The 22,352-nt window shown below is 41.2% G+C and overlaps 1 protein-coding gene across 8 annotated transcripts in view; it reads left to right on the top strand.

The window, feature by feature from the left end:
• LIMCH1 (LIM and calponin homology domains 1) overlaps nt 1-22,352 on the top strand; it is a 328,015-nt gene that overhangs the window by 150,153 nt on the left and 155,510 nt on the right. For all 8 annotated transcript variants that reach the window (XM_040484938.1, XM_040484986.1, XM_040484961.1 and 5 more), the window contains exon 3: nt 3,135-3,204. In XM_040484938.1, the coding sequence (XP_040340872.1) occupies nt 3,135-3,204 (70 nt within the window). The remainder of the gene's footprint in view (nt 1-3,134; nt 3,205-22,352) is intronic.

The raw sequence follows: 22,352 nt of genomic DNA, 5'->3' as shown, positions 1-22,352 counted from the left end.
CATTGTTATTAAAATTATTAATACAAAGGTGCCTCTTTAAAGGAAGAGTTTTAATTTATAAATTCTTTGTTAGGGTGTTTGTTCTTTCTGCTTTGGCTAATCAGCAGCAAAGCTTGGGGATCTTGTAGCAATGGTATTTCTATTTCATTAGAAAAATCTAAAAGCATTAGAGAAGATGCTTTATCTAAAATGCTATGAATTGAATTAGTATAAAATAAATGCTTACACACAAATGTAGAGAAACATTTATAGACAGCTTATTATGCACCAGGCTCTGTGCTAGCTCCTTACATATTTTGTCACATTTATGCCTCAGTGATGCCAGTGCAATTGGTATTATTGTATTTCTGTGTTATAGTCAAGGAAACTGAAGTCATTGGACTTGGCCTTAAGTAATACTCCTAGTGAATGGCCGAGCTGGGCTTTGGATTCGCCAGTTGGACTCTGGAGCCAGTGCTCTCACCCCTGTCAGCTCCATATCTGTCTGCAGTCAACAGCTATTAAAAAAGGACACAGGTCCACGTATATAGATAAGGCATACTCTCAAAGGTGCATTTTTCAGCCTCCAAGTAATATTGGTAAGTGGCAAAGCAGGGTGTAGGACAGTGGGTATGATTTGCTACATCTGTCCTTTTAAGATATATATATATATATATCTATATATCTTTATACATTTTCTTTGCAAGGTCTTTAAGGTTACCTTCCGGGAATAGTCTGGGGCCCTGTGAGACTGGGGTCACAGTGAGACTTATGTTCTATTGTATATCCTTTTGGATTATCAATAATGTGCACAGAAAACATTTTTTTTAAATTTTTTTCTAACGTTTATTTATTTTTGAGACAGAGAGAGACACAGCATGAACGGGGGAGGGGCAGAGAGAGAGGGAGACACAGAATCGGAAGCAGGCTCCAGGCTCTGAGCCATCAGCCCAGAGCCCGACGTGGGGCTCGAACTCGTGGGCCGCGAGATCGTGACCTGAGCTGAAGTCGGACGCTTAACCGACTGAGCCACCCAGGCGCCCCAAGAAAACATTTTAAAATCCAGCTTAAAATGGCACTGTTAAGAACTAGTGAGAAAAGTAACACATCTTAAGAGTTTCATATATTTAAAAACTTTGCTTTGGATACATCATATCTATCTGCTTATTTTAAACCATAAGATATGGGACATTAACACTGCCCAAGAGAGCATGCTGATCCAGGAAACTTGGGTGCTGGGCCTGATTATACCACTAATCAGCTCCGGAGAAGATACTCATTCATCATCATCATCAGGCTTCAGTTTTCTAAGCAGTAAAATGAGGAGAGAACACATTGTCTTGTGACATGAAAAACCAATAATTCCAAAATAAGTTATAAAGAAGCACTTTTTAAAAAAGATTAGACTCACGGTTAAAACTAAGTGGGGTCATGAAAAGAGTGCCGTCTTGACTCTCGGCAGGCGAACAGGCACGTGTCTGCTCTGAGTGGTGCCTGTTGGTGGCAGTGCGTTGGAATTGCAGGGAAAGTTACCAAGAACAGGCAACTGATCCTTGGAGCAAACCACTATCCTGTCTGTCATAAGCACCGGGGCAATATTTCTCAGTTCATTAATACGCAGTGTGTCAGAGTCAAACATAGGCTGTGTTTAAGACTAATTCACTATACTGTTTCAACGAATCTTTTGTTACTGATTTGTAGAGATCTATCAAGCATAGGTTCTTCAGAATTTTCTATAATTTCAGATTCCATGAATTGTAACAGAAGTTGGCAGACTTATTCTGTAAAGAGCCAAATAGGAAAAATTGTCTGCTTTGTGGGCCATATGTTCTCTGTCATAGTAACTCAACTGTGCTGTCACAAAAGCAGCAGTAGATAGTACATAAATGAAGGGGTATGGCTGTGCTCCAGTAAAACTTTTTTTTTTATTAAAAAATTTTTAAAATTAAGTTTCTTTATTTATTTTGAGAGAGAGAGAGAGAGTGAGCAGGGGAGGGGCAGAGAGAGAGGAAGAGAGAGAATTTCAAGCAGGCTCTGCATTGACAGCGCAGAGCCCGATGTGGGACTTGAACTCATGAACCGTGAGACTATGACCTGAGCCAAAACTAAGAGTCGGATGCTTAACCAACCCAGGCACCCCTACAACTTTGTTTACAAAACAGGCACTGGGCCATGTTCGGCCCATGGGTTGTAGTATGCGGAACCCGGAGTTGTAATAAACCCCTGGCCTAAGTTTCTCTTTGCACTGCATCCTGAGATAAGTTACCCGATGGCCTCTTCTCTAATTCCTGACTGTGGGAATAAATGCGTGCATTCTACATCTCCTTACCTTCAACTATTCCTTTCTGAATAACCTGGTTTGCAAATGCCACGCTCCACCACATCACCCCGGTGCCAACCCTATTTTCGTTTTACAGGTTGCCTTCCTTATTTCTTTTCACTCTGAACTATTTCCTGAAGACAAGTAGTTATAGTGGTTTCTTTTGCATTCCTTTGCTTATATTACCATTTTCACGTGATTTCAACCTTTACCCCCCGCCCCCCAAATGTTTTGTTCACATATCTTCTGTACCTAGGGAATTGTGGTGAGCCTTATTTAGAATCTTTAAGACATGATTGGTTAACCTCTGGCTAAACATATTCTTCCCTTTCTTAAGTGAAGATCACCCACATTTAATAAGCCACTCTCGAGGAGCAAAAGGGTCTGGAGGTAGAATTAGTCTTGGCAAATTATTGCAAAGACAGATGTTGGTCCCTGAACTTAATGCATTCCTGGAGAGACCCCTGCCTTGGCCAGGAAATTTGGGAACAGGCCTTGCCTATAGTAACAGTTGGCTTCAGTCCTAGACAGTTCCCTCCCACCCCCATTCCAGTTCGAATCCTTGTCCCTTCCCTTGATACAGCTCCCCGTCTCCATCCCTTCTTCTCTCCCAACATTTCTAAGTTCTAAAACTTCGCCCACTCTGGACAAACTTGATGTAGGCAAAGCTTTTCACTTGTACGCATGAAGGCTCATAGATTACTGAGATTTACTACATGCTTTAAATTCACTACTTTTCCTATTCAGCAATTTGGCTATAGCCCCGGATAAAGGTGATTTGTGTGATCCATCTTGCTTTAACGTCTCACTTGACATTCTGCCTTTTTCGTGACAGGTTGCTGAATGCTATAAAGCCAGGACTTGTTAAAAAGATCAATAGATTGCCTACCCCCATTGCGGGATTGGTGAGTATCCAGAATTGAGATTTATTTTCCAATATTCCTTTGCTCTAACCTAAGGGTCATGACAGTGCCATTTATTACAGTGCTCCCCTGCAATATATATTCCACTTGAATGAGAATGCATTGAATCCATTAAACTGAGAGGTCACTTAAAAATGGAAGATGGCAGTTAAGCTTAAATGGCATCTTAGCCTTTGTTTGTATTTTTCCCATGAGTGATAAGGACCTTCATTCTTAAAGAGGTAAATTTGTTTTGAGGTGAGAGTATGATAATTAGGTTGACCCCAGGGGAAGAATGTGATTGTAATGATTTCAGTTTTTCACTGCATTCCCCTGGAAGGAAGGGGAGTGGGGGTAAGGAAAGAGAAGTTCATGATTAACAAACAGCACTTCCATCATAAACTGCTGTTTTCAACCTTAAAATCTACTTGTGTTTAAATACCACATTTGTAGACCAACTCTTCTAAAGACATAATGGACACTAAAGTGATCCTTACGTCATCTGGAGAATTGTTGAAGCAAAGCCCTTGCCCTTCTGAACCTGTCTGTTTAAACAGACAAAATTCACATGTTCACACGTGGCTAGAGGCAGGTTTTTATGCATTGATATGTTTCCTAACTCTTGGCAACTAATCTTCATTCTCTAGTTGATGTTGCCTTTGATGTAAAAAGGGGGGAAAGGTGGACGATCAAGAAGACAAACACACCTTAGTTCTGGAAGGAACATGCACACATACACATGTGCACAAAAAGCTGAGGATATGTGTGGCTTGGTAAGGACTCACTGTGTCCATTGTGACCTCCTTCTCTGCATGTGGTTTTTGCAAAAAGCAATTAGAAAAAAAATGTCAAGAATTTAGGCAGCCTCCTACATAGACCTTATTGGTTGTTGTTAAAAAATTTCTCAGCCATATCAGGATGACTAATTGAAATTAGATGTATCTGTCTTCCCCCATTCATGCTGTGTCTCTCTGTGTCTCTCAAAAATGAATGAACATTGGGGAGCCTGGGTGGCGCAGTCGGTTGGGCGTCCGACTTCAGCCAGGTCACGATCTCGCGGTCCGTGAGTTCGAGCCCCGCGTCGGGCTCTGGGCTGATGGCTCGGAGCCTAGAGCCTGTTTCCGATTCTGTGTCTCCCTCTCTCTCTGCCCCTCCCCCGTTCATGCTCTATCTCTCTCTGTCCCAAAAATAAATAAAAAAACGTTGAAAAAAAAATTAAAAAAAAAAAGAATGAACATTAAAAAAAGAAAGAAAGAAATTAGATGTATCCCCTCCCCCCGCAAAAAAACTGTGTTTGAGAACATGTGAGGGTCATGGTAATAAGGTACCTGATTTCAGCAAGTTAACGAAGTTGATTTTTTTTATCATAATAATTGCTATTTCTGTGGATGCATTTTATTTCCCATACTGGTTAGTAGTAAGCTGGTGACTAGTCATTAAAAACCCCTCTAATTTTGTTTATCAGAATCATGTAGCCAAGTAAGTTAATAAATAGATAGATAGATAGATAAATTTGGAAGGAATGGATTTGAATAATTTTATAAAATAAGTAATCCATATATCTGTATTATATATAATATATATAGTAATGTTTACATATATTATTTTAAAACTTTTTATTAAGTCCATTTCTTCCAAATGTTAAGGTCATAGTCTTAATGATGCTGACAAATATCTGTGTGGCCCCAAGCCTGTGGCATCTCCTGACCTTGGAACTCTGGGATTTCATGTTATCGGAACAAAATGTGTAGCCTGAAGTCAAGGGAGGTCCCAGTACAATCCATGTCAACAGAAGCAAGTAGCCCAGAGTCCAGAAAGCTAAGGAGAAGGGGTTTTGAAACCTTAATTCAAATGTGAATCATAAATCATTTTAGTAAAATTAAGGGTTTAGGACATGTGCATTGATCTTTATATCATTTCTTATCATAGATCAAATGTTGTTCTTTACATGATGCCTCTACTTGGAGCAGGCAGGAGTTCGAGTCACGAAAACAAGGGGCTCTGGTTGCTTTGCTTCCATTTATGTCCTTGACTTTTATTTCTCCTCTTTCCTTTTTCATTTGAGTGTCCTTTTTACTTTATCCTTTCCATCATTTTTTCTCTCTCTTGCCCTTTTCCAAGTAATACTTCCTCACTTACCTTCATTATTCATCACTTACATCGTCTTTACCATTTTATTATTGTGATACTGTCATTTATAATAAGAAATAAATATTTGGTCTTTGTCTGCTTCGGGCACAGAACTCCTAAAACCCTTGGAACTTCCAAAGCAACAAGAACAGCAGCGGGGGAGGATCTTTGTAGTGATATTTGGTCTTTTGTCATTGGTTCCTGAAATAGCTCCAGTTCCTGAGGTTTGCAGGAGTATCTTGTTTTTCATAACAAGCCCTCCCGGCCCCCACTTCAACCACACCTTAATTTATGTAAATAGGCGGCTTTTGGAGAGCCCTAAGGGGTGTGGGGGGAGCTGGTTCCCAGGGGAACCAACCAGGTGATTAGAGGGCTGGAACTTTCAGCCCCAACCCCCAAACTTCAGGGAAGGGAGAGGGGCTGGTGATTGAGTTCAATCGCCAATGGCCAATGAAGCCTCCATAAAAACCCAAAAAGGACAGAGGTTTGGAGAGCTTACAGGCTGGTGAGCCCGTGGAGATTCGGGGAGAGTGGTGGTCCCAGAAAGCATGGAAGCTTTCTGCCCTTTCCCACCTGTCTTGCCCTATGTACTTTTTCATGGGGCTGTTCATTTGTATCATTTAGAGTATCTTTATAATAAACTGGTAACTGTGTGCACATATTTCTCTGAGTTCTATGAGCCACTCTAGCAAATTAATCAAGCCCAAGAAGGGGGTCATGGGAACCTCAGATTTACAGCCTGTTGGTCAGAAGCACAGGTAACAACCTGGCTTTGGGACTGGCATCTGAAGTTGGGAGAGGGGCAAGTCTTATGCGACTGAGCCCTTAACCTGTGGGATCTGACACTCTCTCCAAGTAAATAGTGTCAGAATTGAGTGAATTGCTTGATGGTATTGAAAAAACACACAACAGAGTTATCCTTAGTTCAAAAAAGTACTTGTATAAGTATAGTTAATTGCTACCCATTCATTAATGATTCCTGAAACTACAAGTCTGGTCAAACCCTTTTTCTCTCCTCCGATTACCTTCAAAACAACATTGCCAAAAACTAGGGCGGTAGTGGGGGTCTTGGCAAGAAACAAAACTGCCACCCTTCTCCCCTCCATCCCCCCATTCTGTTAATGTCCTTCTAGGTTCTCTCTTCAAACCTAAGGTCTGCTGCCTTTCCGTACCCATGTTCTTGTCTGTCTCCCTGACTCCAGCTCTTCATAACAGTGACCCAAATCATCACTGCTCACCACTTTTTTTTTCTCCTGAACTCTAAACCTCTTGTTCTGTTTACTGGACGACTCCATCCCAATGTCCTATCAGCACCACAACTTAACGTATTCAAATTAGACTTAATTCAAATTAGACTTAAATGACCACTCCCACTCACCAATTTCCCAATGTCAGTAAAGGCATCATAGACATGCACAGGCCCGGTTCAGCTCTCAAGAGAATTTGGCAACTTTCTCCAATCTGTCCGCTTGTCTGAGTCTCCTTGGCCACCAGACAAGGCCTAGAGCAGGCCTCATCTCTTGCCTGGATTATTACCATAGTTCCTCAAATATTATTCACTCTCATGCGCGATGCCTTTGCTCATGATACTTCTTACGAATATAATGCTTTCCCCCTGGATTCTTGACACAATCCCATTTATTTATCAAGACCCACTTCCTTGGTGAAGCCTTTAATGTTTATGGTGCATACAGTCTTATTATAGAATACAGTTAACATTTCTTGGTTTAGGAAAAATGACTTAATATATTAGAGAGATCAAAGCTCTGTTGAAATACGCTTTGAGGAGTAAGATTTTGAATAACTGTTGTTAACAATTTGAAATAGAAGGTATGTAAATGGTTTAGTATTCATGCTAAGATATTGTAGCTTTAAACAGTTGATTGGCCATAATCAAACTTACCAATACTTATAATGGGTACAAATGATGTAAGGTGTCCTAGTGACGCACTAAGAAGTCACAGCATCACATCGATAGAGTGTCTGCCAAATCCAACTCTGAGGGTACAATCAGAAAAATCCAATTTGAGGAGACATACTGTGAAAACACCTCCCAAAGCCTGGAAAAATGGTTACAGATGAAAGGTGACTTCGGAGATATGCCAAAGGACATGTGATCCTTGGTTGAGAAGGAGCAACTATGATAGACGTTATTGGGACAATTGGGGCAATTTGAGTGTAGATTGAATATTGGATAACAGTATTCTCTCAGTATTGAACTTCCTGCATGTGACAAGTATATTGTCAAAGATAGTTGTATAATTAGGGGAATGAATTCTCTTGATGGCAGGAGGCGTATCTAGAGATGAAGTGTCACAATGTGTACATTAATCCTCCAAGTGTTCCGCAAAAAGAAGTCAGTGTATGCAGTGTATAATTTTATATATACATACACTGGACAGAGAGACACAAAAGAAAGAAGGGAAATGTGGCAAAATGTTGGATCTAGAGAAAGGGTATAGAGTTTTCATGGTACTGTTCGTGCAACTTTTTGGTAGGCTTGAAAATTTGCAATATAGAGTTGGAGATTAAAAAACATTAATTCTCTTATCTTTTCTTGAGGGACTGGGTGGGGTCTTGAATAAGCAGTAGATTTGAAGATGGCAGAGGCCACCTTGGGTTAGCAGAGATGCAGCCTTTATGTGGGCATATTCTTCACGTGACATTTTCTTCCTCTTTTATTGGTGACAGGAAAAAGCAGACAGAGCCCCTCAGATGCACCTACAGACTTCTAGGCTGGTTTTGAACTTTGTCAGGGGTTGACAGCTCACTGACCATCTAGTAATCAAGAAGTCCTCAGTAGCGGGGGCTATGGAGATCTAGGAAGCGTGGCAAGAGGGCTTTCCATGCCTGGAACCCATGCCTGTGTGTCTTAATGGCCTGGTGTTGAGAAGAATCCATTAAGATGGCCCAGCTGCTTGACTTGAAGATAAATAGAAAAGTGTGTTTTCACATAGCAATCGCAAATTATAAACACATGTAGATTTACAAAGCATGAATAGGTGTATTTTAGCCCCTGAGTTGAGCTGTGGTTACAAAGAATTCAGGGGTGAAGGTGTTAAAACAAAGTAGTTGAAAATGATTTCCTGGCAAGAATGCAAAGACCCTGGATCCAGGTCTGGGTTTCTTCTGTAACAATTGCTGACACATGAAGCCGCGTGGTGACTGCCTGCAGATGTGTGCATTCTTTTCTAGGTGTTAGTGATACTGTTAGCTCTTGCCAGAGAGAAAGACCTCAAATTTAGGTCTTGGCATACCAAAGACTTGAAAAAACGCTGCCCTATAATCTGCCAGTTGGTCAGGATTGCACAATCGAGCCACATCCTGAAACTCAATTTAATGGTCATTAGAGATTGTGCTAAATTGTTTCATCCCAGAAACAGACTTTGTGCAAGAGACACAAATGTACGAAATCCTTGCTAACAATAGGAATTTAGGGATCAAGCTTTTTCTTGCCCAGATTTTAATTGTTACAGCCATTGTGTATGTGGGGGGGGGGTGTGTGCACGTGTGAAGTATAATTGGAAAGAGATGATACTTGGGGATTCTGCCCCCGGGTGCTGAACCTTTCTAGAGCTGTCATGAAATATTTGCTTGATCTTGCATGTGAATCCATGAGGATGAAAGTGATCTGAGAAAAAGAGAATTTTACAGCTGGAAGGGGATCTTAGAGATAATTGTTTTACAGATGAAGACATGTGGGTCTATAAAGGGGAGCTATTTGCCCAAGATCACACAGAGTAAATGCTGAGATGGATCCAGAGCCCAGGCCACCCTCCTCCCTGGTTGTGTTACTCATAAATGCTCCCAGAAAGAGGAGAAAGCAAAGACTTGCTTTTTGATAAAGTTCATCTCTCTTTTTCCTTCTTTCCTTTTGGCTGCTACCTTCAAAATATCTTCCCAAGCTCTATAAAAGGCTTTACTTCATGGAACGTCCCTTTGCCTGATGAATGCTGGAAATTCGACTTTAGCTGGAGTTCAGTAGAATATAGCAGAAATGAAACTGGCCGAATTGTCCTACCACTTAGTTACCCTAGCCCACTCAAAAACTTATTCTTTAGAAAGAGGATGTATTTTTCTTTAATCAAAAGATAATATTTCAAATATACTTAGAGCGGAGCTTCCTGAAATGGATACAAATGTAAATTTCCATAAACTTTGTGTACTTTAGGAAGCTTTCCGGGGGTTTCTGCTTTATTTTATGAAACTGATACCAGAACGGTTGATATTTCATTTTTCGAGGGAGGTCAGAGCAGGGGAAAAGATGAAAAGGCAGTCGAGATTTCCACATTATGAGAAGATTAAAAATATTATTCAGGACAAAAGGCAAATGCACAGAGCTGTTGAAAACTGAGTAGCAGTTGTGAAAGCCCTTACACAAACTTAATAATTTTAGGAAGATGACAACACCATAAATTTGAGTCCCAGGTGTTTTGGGTGTCTGTCTGCCAAGGACTGGTTTCCTGCAAATTCGACCTGGAGGTTAGCTCTTGTGTGCCTCAGCTCATCCCCAGCAGTGTCTGAAATTTTAGGTGTATATTCCACAACTGCCTTTGGAATTTCTCAAGCATTTCCCTTCTCTTCAGCAATCTGTCTTATAGGTGTCCTCAGGAGAAGCTGGTCCAAGTTGTGTTCTCTGCCTCTGTTTCTCCTCCAGTTAAAGTTAACGTCTTAGGCCAGGAGGGAGGCAGAACAGGCACAGAGGGAGGCCAGAGGTGTAAGTGACCAGAATGATCACCGTCATACATTAACTACCTAGCATGTGTCAGGTATGGTGCTAGATCATCCTTAATCTTTACAATTGCCCTGTACTGTAGTTATTGCTGTATCTTTATACGTGTCAGGAAACAAAAGTGCAAAGAAGTAAGTTACCAGCTTTCCGAAAAATAAGAGGCAGAATTGAAATTTGGATCCCAACTCCAGAGACCGTGCCCTTTCTACCGTGTTGCACTATCTCCTTTAGGCCTTGCGCTGTGTCATTGAACCTCAGCACTCCCGAGCATCCGCTTTTGGAGGTGACAGCCTCTGAGGAGACAGCATATGTTTTTAGAAGACAACTTCTCATCCCTCTTGCTTAAGATTTATTAACTTCACCAAATTGAGACAGTGTCCTATTTTCAATGTAGTATTTCTACTCTTCTATGAAATCACTCCACGTGGCCACACCTCAAGCATCGTAGTCAAAGAAGCACTGGTTCAACAAATGATAAAATAATAGGAGAACATTAGAAATCTTTACTGAATCTTTCAAAAGAATGTCATAGAGTGATTTCATTTATAACATGCAGCAAAACTTTCTAAAACACTCTATTTTTCTCTCTTTACACACACATACACACACACACACACACACACACACACACACACACACCCTCATGCTTGCCAACTCACTTCAAATCTCTCTCCATCTCCAACTACCTAAAATCTTCCAAACTCACACTGTACGAGGTCTTGTCTGTCTTGCTTCTAATCCCTTTCTCTGTCACGAATAACCCTCAGCCTTTTCTAGTGCAAAGCAAGCACTACACTCAGCTCCTTTCAACTCCCCCTTCACACATGGTTCTGATTCTGGGTAACAAAAACTCGGTAAGAAGCAGACAGAGAATTCTCCTTCATGGCCAGGGGAGGAGGAGGGACTTGGAATACTCCCACTCAGGGTATTTTTCCTGCCTCACTCTGTTCTTTGTGGTAGTTGCACAGTATGATGGGTCTCTGGAGGTGGTCTCGCTCTTCTTTAGGGCACAGGTAAAAGCTAGTGAGTGACTGATGTTCTGTGTGAAGGAGGTATTTTTGCTGAGAAGGAATGAATAGACCATGTGAAGAAGCTCAGCCAAAATTGAATTTAATGACACGCTTTCCGTTATCCTCATCCTTGGCACGGTGAGAGAAACCTGGGTTGTTCCCATACCACACACAGAAGGAGCGCTCAATTTGCTGCTTTTGAGTTTGGTACCAAAGTAGGGAAGGTGGTTAGCGTTTTAGTAGGTTTGGACGTAACAGAACCCAGACCGTAGGAAAAACAACAACAAAACGCACGAGGTCTTAGGTTCTCAATCCTGCATTCAGTTGAATGGTAGAGTATGAACCTAGAGGGTGCTTGGTTTATTTGATGCCCCTCCCCCAAGTCAGTGTGGCTCGTGCACTGCTAGTTGTAACAGCATCCACAGGTAGCTTCTAAAAGTACAGATTGTCTCACGTCTCTTATCCTGTCAAATAACTTTGTATGGCTGCCCACTGCATTCGGAATATAATCCAAATACCTCAGAAAGACATTTTGGCTTTCTCTGAGCTAAGGTGACATTCGAGGTTTATTCTAGGTTTATTTCCCACTGAATATTATGACTCTTACGAACCAGAACGACAGTTCATTGGTGACCTAAATCAAAAGTCTCGGCCACATAGGGAATGCAACATGAAAATGTGACCATTGATGAGAACCATTCTCCAGTGAGTTGGATAGAGTGAAAGGTAACTTTGATTACTACTAATGTGATTGGATCCAACCAATACGTTAGTCTCCTTGCACATCTTTTTTGAGTACTTGGGAAGATTCAATAGAGTTTTTTTGCCCTTCCCGTTCATCCTGTGTTTATTGTCTACCTTCTGATTTTCTTATTTGGTGAGTGTATTAGTTATCCATTACTGTGTAACAAATGACCACAAGATTTAGAGGCTTAAAGCAACTTTTATTACCTCATACTTCCTGTGGTCAAGGCTCTGGGCATGGCTTAGCTGGGGCCCTGGTTCAGGGTCTCTCAGGAGGCTGCAATCAAGGAGTTGGCCGATGTCATGTCAAGACTTGATTAGGGAAGGATCTACTTCTAAGCTCATTCATGTGGATACTGGCAGGATTCAGTTCCTTGCAGGATGTTGGCCAAAGCCATCCTCAGTTCCTTTCCATGTAGGCCTGTTCACATAAAATAGCTCACAATGTGGCAGCTTGCTTCCTTAGAGGAAGCAAGCAAGAAGAACCAGAGAGAGAGAGAGAGAGAGAGAGAGAGAGACCAAACAAGATGGAAGTCACAGTCCTTTATAACATAATTTCAGAAGTGACATTTTATCACTTCTGCCATATTCTATTAATTAAGAAGTCACTAATCCAAGTCACTAATCCAGCCCACACTCAAGAGGAGATTACATAGGACCTGTATACAGGAGGAAGGGTCACTGGGAACTATTCAGAAGCTGCCTGCCACATTGAATGAAATAGTATGTTTATTGAGAAATCAGGGCATAGATTTCTTATTTTCCTGAAAATGCATCTCTTATAGTTACAGGACTTTAAAGGTAACACAGTTTTCTTTGGCCCACCTCTCTTGCATGGCATCTAAGATCTGTCTTCCAGCTTTCTTCTGCACACATACACCAAAGAGAGATGGTGTGTTCTCTTTTGCTTTCCAAGTAAAAATCTACTTGTGACTCAAGACATAATTCCTGTCTCTCAGGAGATCACCTTCTGGGAGACAAATACACAAATAAGGTCTAATAAAGGTAGGCTGTGAAATGTTAATGAAATAGAATATTCAAGGAAGAACAAGGAAGAACATTCTATTTGAGATTAAGAATTTAAGAAGTTGTGGGATCTGAACTGGGCTTCCACAAATAGTGAAGAGCACTGGAGTTGGGGGAAGCACATTCTAGCCTCTGAGGACAGAATGAGAAAGGTTCTGAGCCACAAGAGCCTGGGTCTTGTCTGAGAGGGGCTAGTATTTTTGCCTATGGCTGCAGCTGGAGCCTCAGGATCCCTGAGAGAAATCAATGCTGTGGAAAATGGACAAGGAATTGCAAGCTGAGACCAAAAATGCCACCTGGAGGTGTTTGGACAAGTTTTGTATGTGGTAAGAGCCACTGGAAACAAAGCAATCTTGTGTTCCAGACAACTCTGGTGGCTATGTGGAAAGCAGATTGTGTAAAGAGACCAGCAGCAAAAATCAATCAGGAGACAAGTAGTCCAAATAAGAGATGATGAGGACCTAAATCTTGGTAGAAACGGTGGGAGTGGAGGTGAGGGGACAGGACTTATGTTTCTGTGTTTTTCCTTGAATAGAATATGCCATCAATTATAAGACATACGATTTTTTAAAGTATGACTAATTGAAAAAAACTGCCAATTAAATTATGGCACAGCACTTAGACACCAGCAATGGAAAGATGCGTCTTTATTTCAGAGGTTAAAAAAATGTACTTTGTAGAATTGATGAAATATGATAAATAATCTTAGGAAGATGACATCTCCATTTTGGACTTGAACAACTTGGAGGAGAATGATGCCATTAACAGGAATCGTGGGAGCAAGGGATGAGAGGTGGGTTCCAAGAGAAAAGATGAATTCTCTTTTGGACATATTGAGTTGGCTATATCTAAGAGATATTCATTCATGTGCAGATGTCTGGCAGACAACTAGAAATGTTGGTTTGGAACTCAAGAAAAAAGTTAGAAAAAATTGGATGAGGTTAATGAATGGATTATTTTGAAGTTAAATCCTTATGCTTACATACATATGAAGACAAATTATTTCTTTTTCGGAAGCCACAAGCTTTGAAGCTTTTCCATCCCAAATTATAGTCTTATCTTTGGAGTGTGTGAGCTACATTGGCAGAGAGAGTGGGGAGGAAGGAGAGGTGTTGAAATTAGTTTGAGACCACGGGAGGAGCCCTTAATAATCGTACTTAGATACGAAAATTATGACAGATCGTGACTTAGAAAGATCTTCGTATAGTTGACTGTTCATTGAAGTATAATATCCCACCAATCCCATACCCTCTAGCCTCTTTTATATTCTGTGATCCTTCCCTCTTAATACTAGGTAGGCAGGTTAGTTTGCTAGGGCTCCTGTGACAAAGTACCACTGCCCGGGGGACTCAAATAACAGAAATTAACTTTCTCACAGTTCTGGAGGCTGGAAATCTAAGATGTAAGGGTTGGTTCCTTCTGAGGCCTCTCCCCTCAGCTTGCAGACAGCCATCTTCGTGTGGTCTCCTTTCTGTGTGTGTGTGTGTGTGTGTGTGTGTGTGTGTGTGTGGGTGGGTGCCCTAATCTCTTCTCATAAGGACACCAATTATATTGGATTAGGGCCCACTGTAATGACTGAATTTAGTTCAATTACCTCTTTAAATACCCTTTCTCCAAATACAGTCACATTTCGGAGTTACTGGGGCTTCTGACTTCAACATATAAATGGGGAACGGGAGTACACAATCTAGCCCCTAACAGTGAGTAAGCCAGCTGAGCACTTAAATTCTTATTTGCATATGTCATGAATGCCTAGACTTGCTAGCTAAAATCCTCTTTACGCACCACAATTTTTCCAAGCTTGTTTCCATAATTATTTTGTGTCTCTGCCGAGGTGGAAGGCTATATATAGCAGTGCTATAAAACTTTTTTTTTTCTAGTCCCCCCCCCCCTTCCTGTCCCTGGGGAAAAAAAAATCCAAAACAAAAAAACCCATTCTTTGAAGAAAGAAACCACTTGTTCTCCCTTATCTTTCATTGGACAGCATTTAGTAGTTTGTGACATTACATCAGTTCCTCACTTTTATCCCCCTCAGGAACAGACCTTCAGTTAGGAACTGTGAGGAAAAAATATATAATAGCAGGAAATACATATTTCAGTCTAAGTTTTACTTCATATATATATATATATATATATATATATATATATATATATAGTCATAGTTTACCTCAAGAAGAAATTACTGTAAAGTTTTAGCTTACGCTCCAAACCTGGAGTTGTAGGGATTCTGCTGTTTGACAACAGGAAGAAATTTCACCTAATATCTGCAAGCATTGTATGAAAGGCTGAGACCACGCTAGGTTGAACCAGGACTTCTCTTAAAATATGCCATAATCTGAGATTGTTTTTGTAGGAAGTTTGTCTTGGCAAGAGTTTCAAAAGAACTTGCTAGACACCTCTCTTGTAATTAGCTGGCTTCCTGCTGGAATCTTAAGCCTCCCATCACCTCAGTGGGTGCAAAAATTAGCCTCCTTCTCTGTCATTCTCTTGCCAATATAAAATGTTATATTTCTGAGCCAATTAGTTGGTATTTAATTTATCATTTGTTAGGAATTGTTGATATTTAATCTTATTCATTTTAAAGTTTTGATTTGATTAAATAATTTTCCCCGTTTATTAAAAAAACAAGATGACTGGGGTGCCTCTGTGGCTCAGTCGGCTTAGCGTCCCACTTTGGCTCAGGTCATGATCTCGGGGTTCAGGAGTTCAAGCCCCGCATCGGGCTTTGTGCTGACAGCTCAGGGCCTGGAGCCTACTTCGGATTCTGTGCCTCTCTCTCTCTCTCTCTCTTTGCCCCTCCCCACTCATGCTTGCGTGCTCTCTCTCTTAAAAATAAGTAAAAATGTTAACGAACAAAAAAACCAAAAACAACCAAGATGCCTGACATGATGTTATGACAATGGCACTTCACCCCGGCCATCTTCCTCCCTGAAACCCATTACCCTAGTCTAACCATGAGAGAAATATAAGACAAACCCAAAATGAAGTACAAAATACCTGACCAGTGCTCCTCTTAACTGTCAAGGCCCTCAAAAACTAGGAAAGTCTGAGAAACAAGAAAGTCCAGAGGAAGTGAAGGAGATAGGATAACTAAAAATAATGTGGTGTCCTGGGTGGGATCTCGGAAAAGAAAAAGCACATTAGGGGAAAAGCTAATGAAATCCAAACAAAACATAGAGTCTGGTTAAGAGTAGTATACCCATGTTTGTTCATTAGCCCTGTCGAACATGCAGCGTAGCAGTTATCAGGTGCAGGGGGTGGGTTATGCTGGAACTCTCTGTACTCTCTCTGCAATTTTCTGTGAATCTGAAAACTGTACTGCAATAAAAAGTTTACTTAAAAAATAGAAGGAAGATAAGGATAGAATAGAGCATAATGCTCTATAAAATAGACAAGGAAACATGGAAGTTATTAATAAATATTGACTGTCAGTCTGCCATGTGATGTATCAATAAATGGCAGGAGGATACCAGTGAGTCTGTTGGCATAGCAATCGGATGAACTTTTACAAATGAATTAGTTGCAAACACTGAGTGTTATGGCATTCGAAGATTCCAAACAGTCAATCCACACACGAGCTTTCTGTTCACATATTTCAGGATCCCCGTTTTGAGAATCTGCACAAAGAAATATTTCATGTCCTTTAGGGAGGTTTAATAAAAAAACAACAGGTGGGAAATGGGTTTTGCAGTAGCACGAACAGTCATAACCGTAAATACTACTACCTCAGAATTATACCAGCAGCGGGTCGTAAACACATTAATCACGCAACAGTGCAGAAATTCCATTCTCAGATGTCATCTCAATTTCAGGCACAAAGATTAAATGCCTACATTTAAATTCAAACCAGTGAGTAGATACGAAGATTCTTTATTTTCGTGGGGATTCATGGAGTGACTTCACCAGTTTCCTCATCTATAAAATGGGGTTGATAAATCTCATCTCACTGTTGTGGGATTAAATGAGATGATATATGTAAAATGCCTACTGTGGTGGACGGCACAGAGTAGGTTTTCAACAAATGGTATCTGCGCTTATTACTTACTATGTTCATGATTGTGACGATGGCTTTAGCATTTCAGAACCAGAAGCTGTTGAGAGAGATATTTTTGAAACACCGTTGTTTTACAAATGAAGAAACAGACTCAGAAGTGACTTGCCTGGGGTCATGCAGCTTCTTTGTTCCGGCGTCAGGACTTGAACTCTTGTCCCTCAGGTCCTGTTGGGTGCCTGTTCCAGATCCACATCGACTGATAGTATCTGGTGCCTACTGTGCACCAGCAGCAACGGTCGCAGAGTTGTCCTGCAGAACTGCATGTGGGCATCTCTACCTCTTGGGGATTCTGTACCTCTTCCTCAGAGAGAGCAGAATTCTCCGCCTCCCTCCCCAATAGGTGTGGCAATCACGCTCCCTTCCAGTAAGTTCCCCGTTCCCTGCATCAGCACTTTAGGCTGCTGCAGCCTGCTCCTGGGCAGAGCTGGGTTTGCTGTGTTGAGGACAGTTTGGGGAAAGGGAGTGTAAAGGAATGTAGCAGCTGCTGTGTGGGGACTGACTGTTGGAGCACCAAGGAGGGATGCCTACCCGTCTCCCCGGGTGGGCACGCTGGAGTTTAATGCAGAATATGAGGACTTGGGGGGGTAAGTAAAATCCACCAAGTGTACATGTTTATGGGTGTCCATGAGAGAAGGAAGGAAGCTATTTCAATTTTAACACTTGTTTAGAAAAAAGTTCCTTTTTATGCCCTTTTTATGTGGCGAAAATACTGCCACAATTACTTTCCTAGAGAGTTCACCTTGTCCCCTGATATTTCTACTACCTGTTGCTTTTAATTCTTCTTCATTCTCTAAGGAAAGCTTTGTTGGTTGGTTTGTTTTTCTCTTGGGGTATGCCGTGGCACTTAGTTTCATCAAAAGAAAGAAGAGTTTCAAGGATTTTGTGAATTAAAACCAATTCTGTTGCATCTGAAAGCTTTATTCCGGCAGCCTGGGCCTCAACAGCGTGTGGCGTCATGGGGAAAACATGGCTGCATACGTCTGAGGTGAGCTTTCACCTGAGCCCCGTCTCACGTTCTGTTCCTGTCTCCACTGACCCCTTGCTTTCTAAAAATTTCCATTTCTGAAGAGGAGGAGGGAAAGAACAGAGAAAATCGGGGAGAGAGTCTGAAGGGACGCTGAGTCTGGGTTCAAGGGCTGCTTCTCCCAACCTAGCCCTCCTAGAACCTTGTCCTTCAAAGTCAGTATTTATCGCAGGCTGGGGAAGGCACGGAGGTTATTTCTGGGCAATTCTCTAATAAAATCCTGTCAGACCTGTCTGAATGCTAACGGCTTCATGGCACTGGTTATCTAGAGGAAGGAAATTTTCCTTAGTCAAATTTATGAGGCCGGGTTGAAAACCAAGCTGAAACAGAGCCTAGCGAATCCCCATGGCAAAATGATTCATCTTCGTAGAGTCGGAAAATCTATTTTTATCACCTTTATTCAGCCAGCTCCTCATTTTTATTCCCTCACTGAACGGCTGCTATTTCCTTCATGGTGCTGAATAAACCAAACGTCTCGGGAGTCTGAAATTTCCCTTCGGGTTGTTCCCAGCCTGGCTGATTCAGCAGCCCCCGGGAGAAGGGGACTGTTCTGCACCGCATGGGTGGGTCCTGCGCAATGTGAAGGTCAGACCGAACAGAGGCTGCACGCGTCAGCAGCCAGCCTTTTATTCAGAGATTCTGCCTGGGGTACCTGCCACTCTGCCTCCTGCCTTTTGTGTTCGGTGTGTACGGGGTCCCCCTTCTAGCCTAGAAGACCTTTCCAAGGGTGGGCAGAAGGCGCAAGAATACACGGCTCTCTGTCTGGCTTGCCTTTTTGGCTATTAAGCAGCGCACGGAAAGGTTGCCAACACACCTCTTCAATCAGTAGAGCAGAAAGGGACTTCCAGACACCATTTTATTCATTTCTTTATTTCCCTTCAATGTCTGTGCCATTCGAGGCTGCTGCAGATTGCCAATGGCTCTTGCTAGAATTCCATATCATGCTGACAGGAGTCATGACTTTTCTCTAAGGAATTTTAGAAGATTAAGACAAGGAAAAAGAATGGTTCTTACTGAATTTCCTACTCTAACAGATTCTGCATGCTTACTGTTTGAGAGATATGAGAAGTGGCAATGAGGCTAGCAACGAGAATGTTGACTCTGACATAGAAACAGCGTTCATGGCTGTTGGGGGTATTTTCAGCATCCGGTATATAGTAGGCACTCAATAAATGTTTTATTGGACGGATGGCCAGGATATAATTCTTCACAGCCGTCGGCTAGTTTTCTTAACAGCTGTATTTCAGGAGGCATCGTAGTGTGGTGATGAAGAGCTGGTGGTGATTCTGGAATCAGATGGCCTAAATTCAAATCCTGGATTTGTAATTTAGCTGTGTGCTCATTGGCAGGTTACTGAGTCATTTGAGACCTCTGTTTCCTTATCTGTAAAATGGGAATAATATAGTAACTGCCTTATATGGTTTTCATGAAGATTAAATAAGTTAATACAGGTAAAGAGCCTAGATTTTTTTCCCCCCTGTGTTGTAGTTCCAGATATGAAGAAGAAGAAAAGTAGGAGGAAAGGGGGAGGGCGGGGGGAGGAAGAGGATTGGTTATTGGGATGAATTTGGGAACTTTTGAGATTTTGACCCTGTCTTTTGAGTTTAGTAATTCCCTTAAACCATGATTTCAGTGATTTATAAACCCGCCTTTGTTTAGTACAGAGCATAACTTGAGAATAGAAGAATAAAGTAGAATTTAAGGGAGAAAAAAAGATTACTTGTAATCTCTCAACAAATAGTTATTGAGCTCCTGCTCGATGCCAGGTACTAAACTAAACATTGGGTATTCAGTGTTGAAACAAACACAGTCACAGATGCTGCGGTCTATACTCTATTGGGCACTAAGAATTCATTGGCTCCATGCATACAGCTGCAATATTCCTTTTTCTCTATTAAAAAGGTATGTTGACCTAAAAGAATGATGCTTTCAAGCTTAGCTCCCAACAACGAGTGAGGGGTAAGGAAGTGGGGAGACGTGTATGTGTGTGGAGTGGTGTACAAAGCCCGACTCTCCAGTGAATGGTAGGTAGGCATGGGTGCTGGACTGACCTATGAAACTGGTGGGAAATCCAAAGCAATGGTGTGGATAATCAAGCCGTGGAACATAAAGGAACACAGGTTAGTAGTGAAAGAATGAGAGAAATAAAGCGGTTGTTATAATGATAGGAGGTAAGAGCCGCTAGGCCCTCAGAGTCTCCAAGCTCAATTTTGAGAGTATAGATTGGAGAAGGCTGGATTTCTTCAAGGTCCCCTCTCTGTTCAGCTCCTGGCTACTGCCATGGCAGGTGGGCTTCTATTTCGTCCTTTTCAGAGCCTGGAGCTTCCCATCTCTTGGAAATTCAAGGATACATGTGAGCTACTTATCTCCATCTGGTTTTGGCAGTCTGCAGAACATTCTGATCTTTTAATCTGGAGAATCTTTTTTTTTTTTTTTTCTTACTTTGGAGAACTTCAATAGTGATCCATACCAGCCCTTTGAAACCATCCCCACAACTTTGCCAGACAGATCTGTGTTCGAATGACAGTTGTATCCTTAGATGTCTTACAGCCCAGAAGTGGTAGGTCACTGGTGCGATTTGTGGAATGGAATAATTAACAATTTCTCATTCTACTTTCATCCTGGCAGCTGGATCAATTCCTGGGGTCTCTGTTTTCCGTAAACAGTCATTTCTTCCACAGCAGCTGTCTGTGGAGCTTATGAAATGACTGAGACATGTTTTGCATGGCTGTATTCAGTTCGTTCTGTTTGATTCCCTTGTAAGCTTTGGCAGTGATTTCCACACCGTTTTTGTGGGTGGTGCTGGAGAATGAGTTTGGTAAATAGCCCCCTGGCTGTCGTTGGCCGGGTCCCTATATATACCATAAAGGATACAACTTGGATACTCACTGAGGTTCCCCTGCCCTTCCCAGAGCTGACCCCAGGACTGACATCTGCAAACCTGACCTCGGCCACATTGTAATCTGAGCAGCAGCCAGGAGTTGGCCTGTGTTTGCTGCCTTCTTCTCGGCTGCTCTGTGCTGGAGTGCAGTTCCAACTGCATCAAGTTTCCTTTCCTCTCACTGCACATCCTAGGATTTTCATCCTAGCCCTGAGTCTGCTGGAGTCTTTTTTGATAGACTCTCATTTCATCCTCCTCTGTTTGAATTTTCATGGCCAGAGTAACTAACCAACCTTATAAGTTCCCAATTTGTTGATTTTATCCAGACTATTGCTGCTGTATTTTGCTTTTAAGACTATGGAGAAGCCTAGGAAATTCTCAGATATGTATAGATATAGATATAGATATAGATATAGATATAGATATAGATATAGATATGGATATATATACACATTTATATGATATGTATCCATATTTATGGATAGGGAGAGATGTATGTGTGTATATATATATATCCATGGATATATATACATATATATACGCATGTGTATTCTATGGATAATGATATGTGTGTGTGTGTATGTGTGTGTGCATAGTTTGTTTTCTGAGAAGGTACTATGTACTCTCAAACTATTCAAAGAAGGTAATTGAGGACTAAAACTTTAAATAAATTAAATTAACAGTAAAAATCAGTAAGAAGAAAAGAAATACCTAAGAGAAAAAATTGACTTAGGTGGACTTGTAAAACAGAAAGGAGGTGGGGAAGAATGAGAAAACTGATTGGCTGGCAGCTGAGCACCCTTTTTTTTTCTTCCTGGCTTTTTTTTTTTTTTTTTTTTTTTGCCTTTAAATAGCCCATGCTACCTATTTCCAGAAGTTGACCTATTTTCCCTGTTTCTCTCTTGTTCCATTACTGTAAAACAAATATTTGTAAGGTTTTTTTTTGTCACATAGATATTTCAGTTTTGTCCAAAAATCCCTCCATAACTTACATTTTATGATACTATGAGCAGACCTGACCACAGCATTTTCTTATGTCAGTGGACAGTCTTACATCAGTGCAAGTATTAACAGTAAGAGAGAAAAACTTACTCTAGTGTGCTTGTATGGACGAACTCTAGTACAGTGAAAAGGAGGACAAACAAATTATGAAGTATTCCTGGTACTACTGCTAAAGAAGTCTTCTGTTTTGATGTAAACAAAGCTGACTACCAAATATAATGGTCAAGGGATCAGTTGAGTTTCAAGAAGTAATCAACAGTCCTATCTTTGGAACCATCAGCAGGTTTTTTGGTAAATGGCATATTGGTTTGATGAGAGCTAAAATTTGTGACTTGTGAGGGAGAAAGTAACCCACGGGACTGTGTCTAAGAGATACAAGTGTTAATTCTGCTGGTGGGTCCAGCACTTCCTTCCCTACTGAGGAGTATTAGTCCCTAAGACAACTGGTGTCCTTTAAGCGCAGAATGTCTAACTTGGCCTAAAGTATTTAGTTTTTACTATAAATATATATATATATATATATATATATATATATATATATATATATA

This window comes from Herpailurus yagouaroundi, unplaced genomic scaffold, assembly GCF_014898765.1.
Source record: "Herpailurus yagouaroundi ecotype Mexico unplaced genomic scaffold, PumYag 28, whole genome shotgun sequence".
Taxonomy (NCBI): Eukaryota; Metazoa; Chordata; class Mammalia; order Carnivora; family Felidae; genus Herpailurus; species Herpailurus yagouaroundi.
The sequence above is the reverse complement of the archived record's forward strand: the minus strand, read 5'-3'. Positions and strand labels throughout refer to the sequence as shown.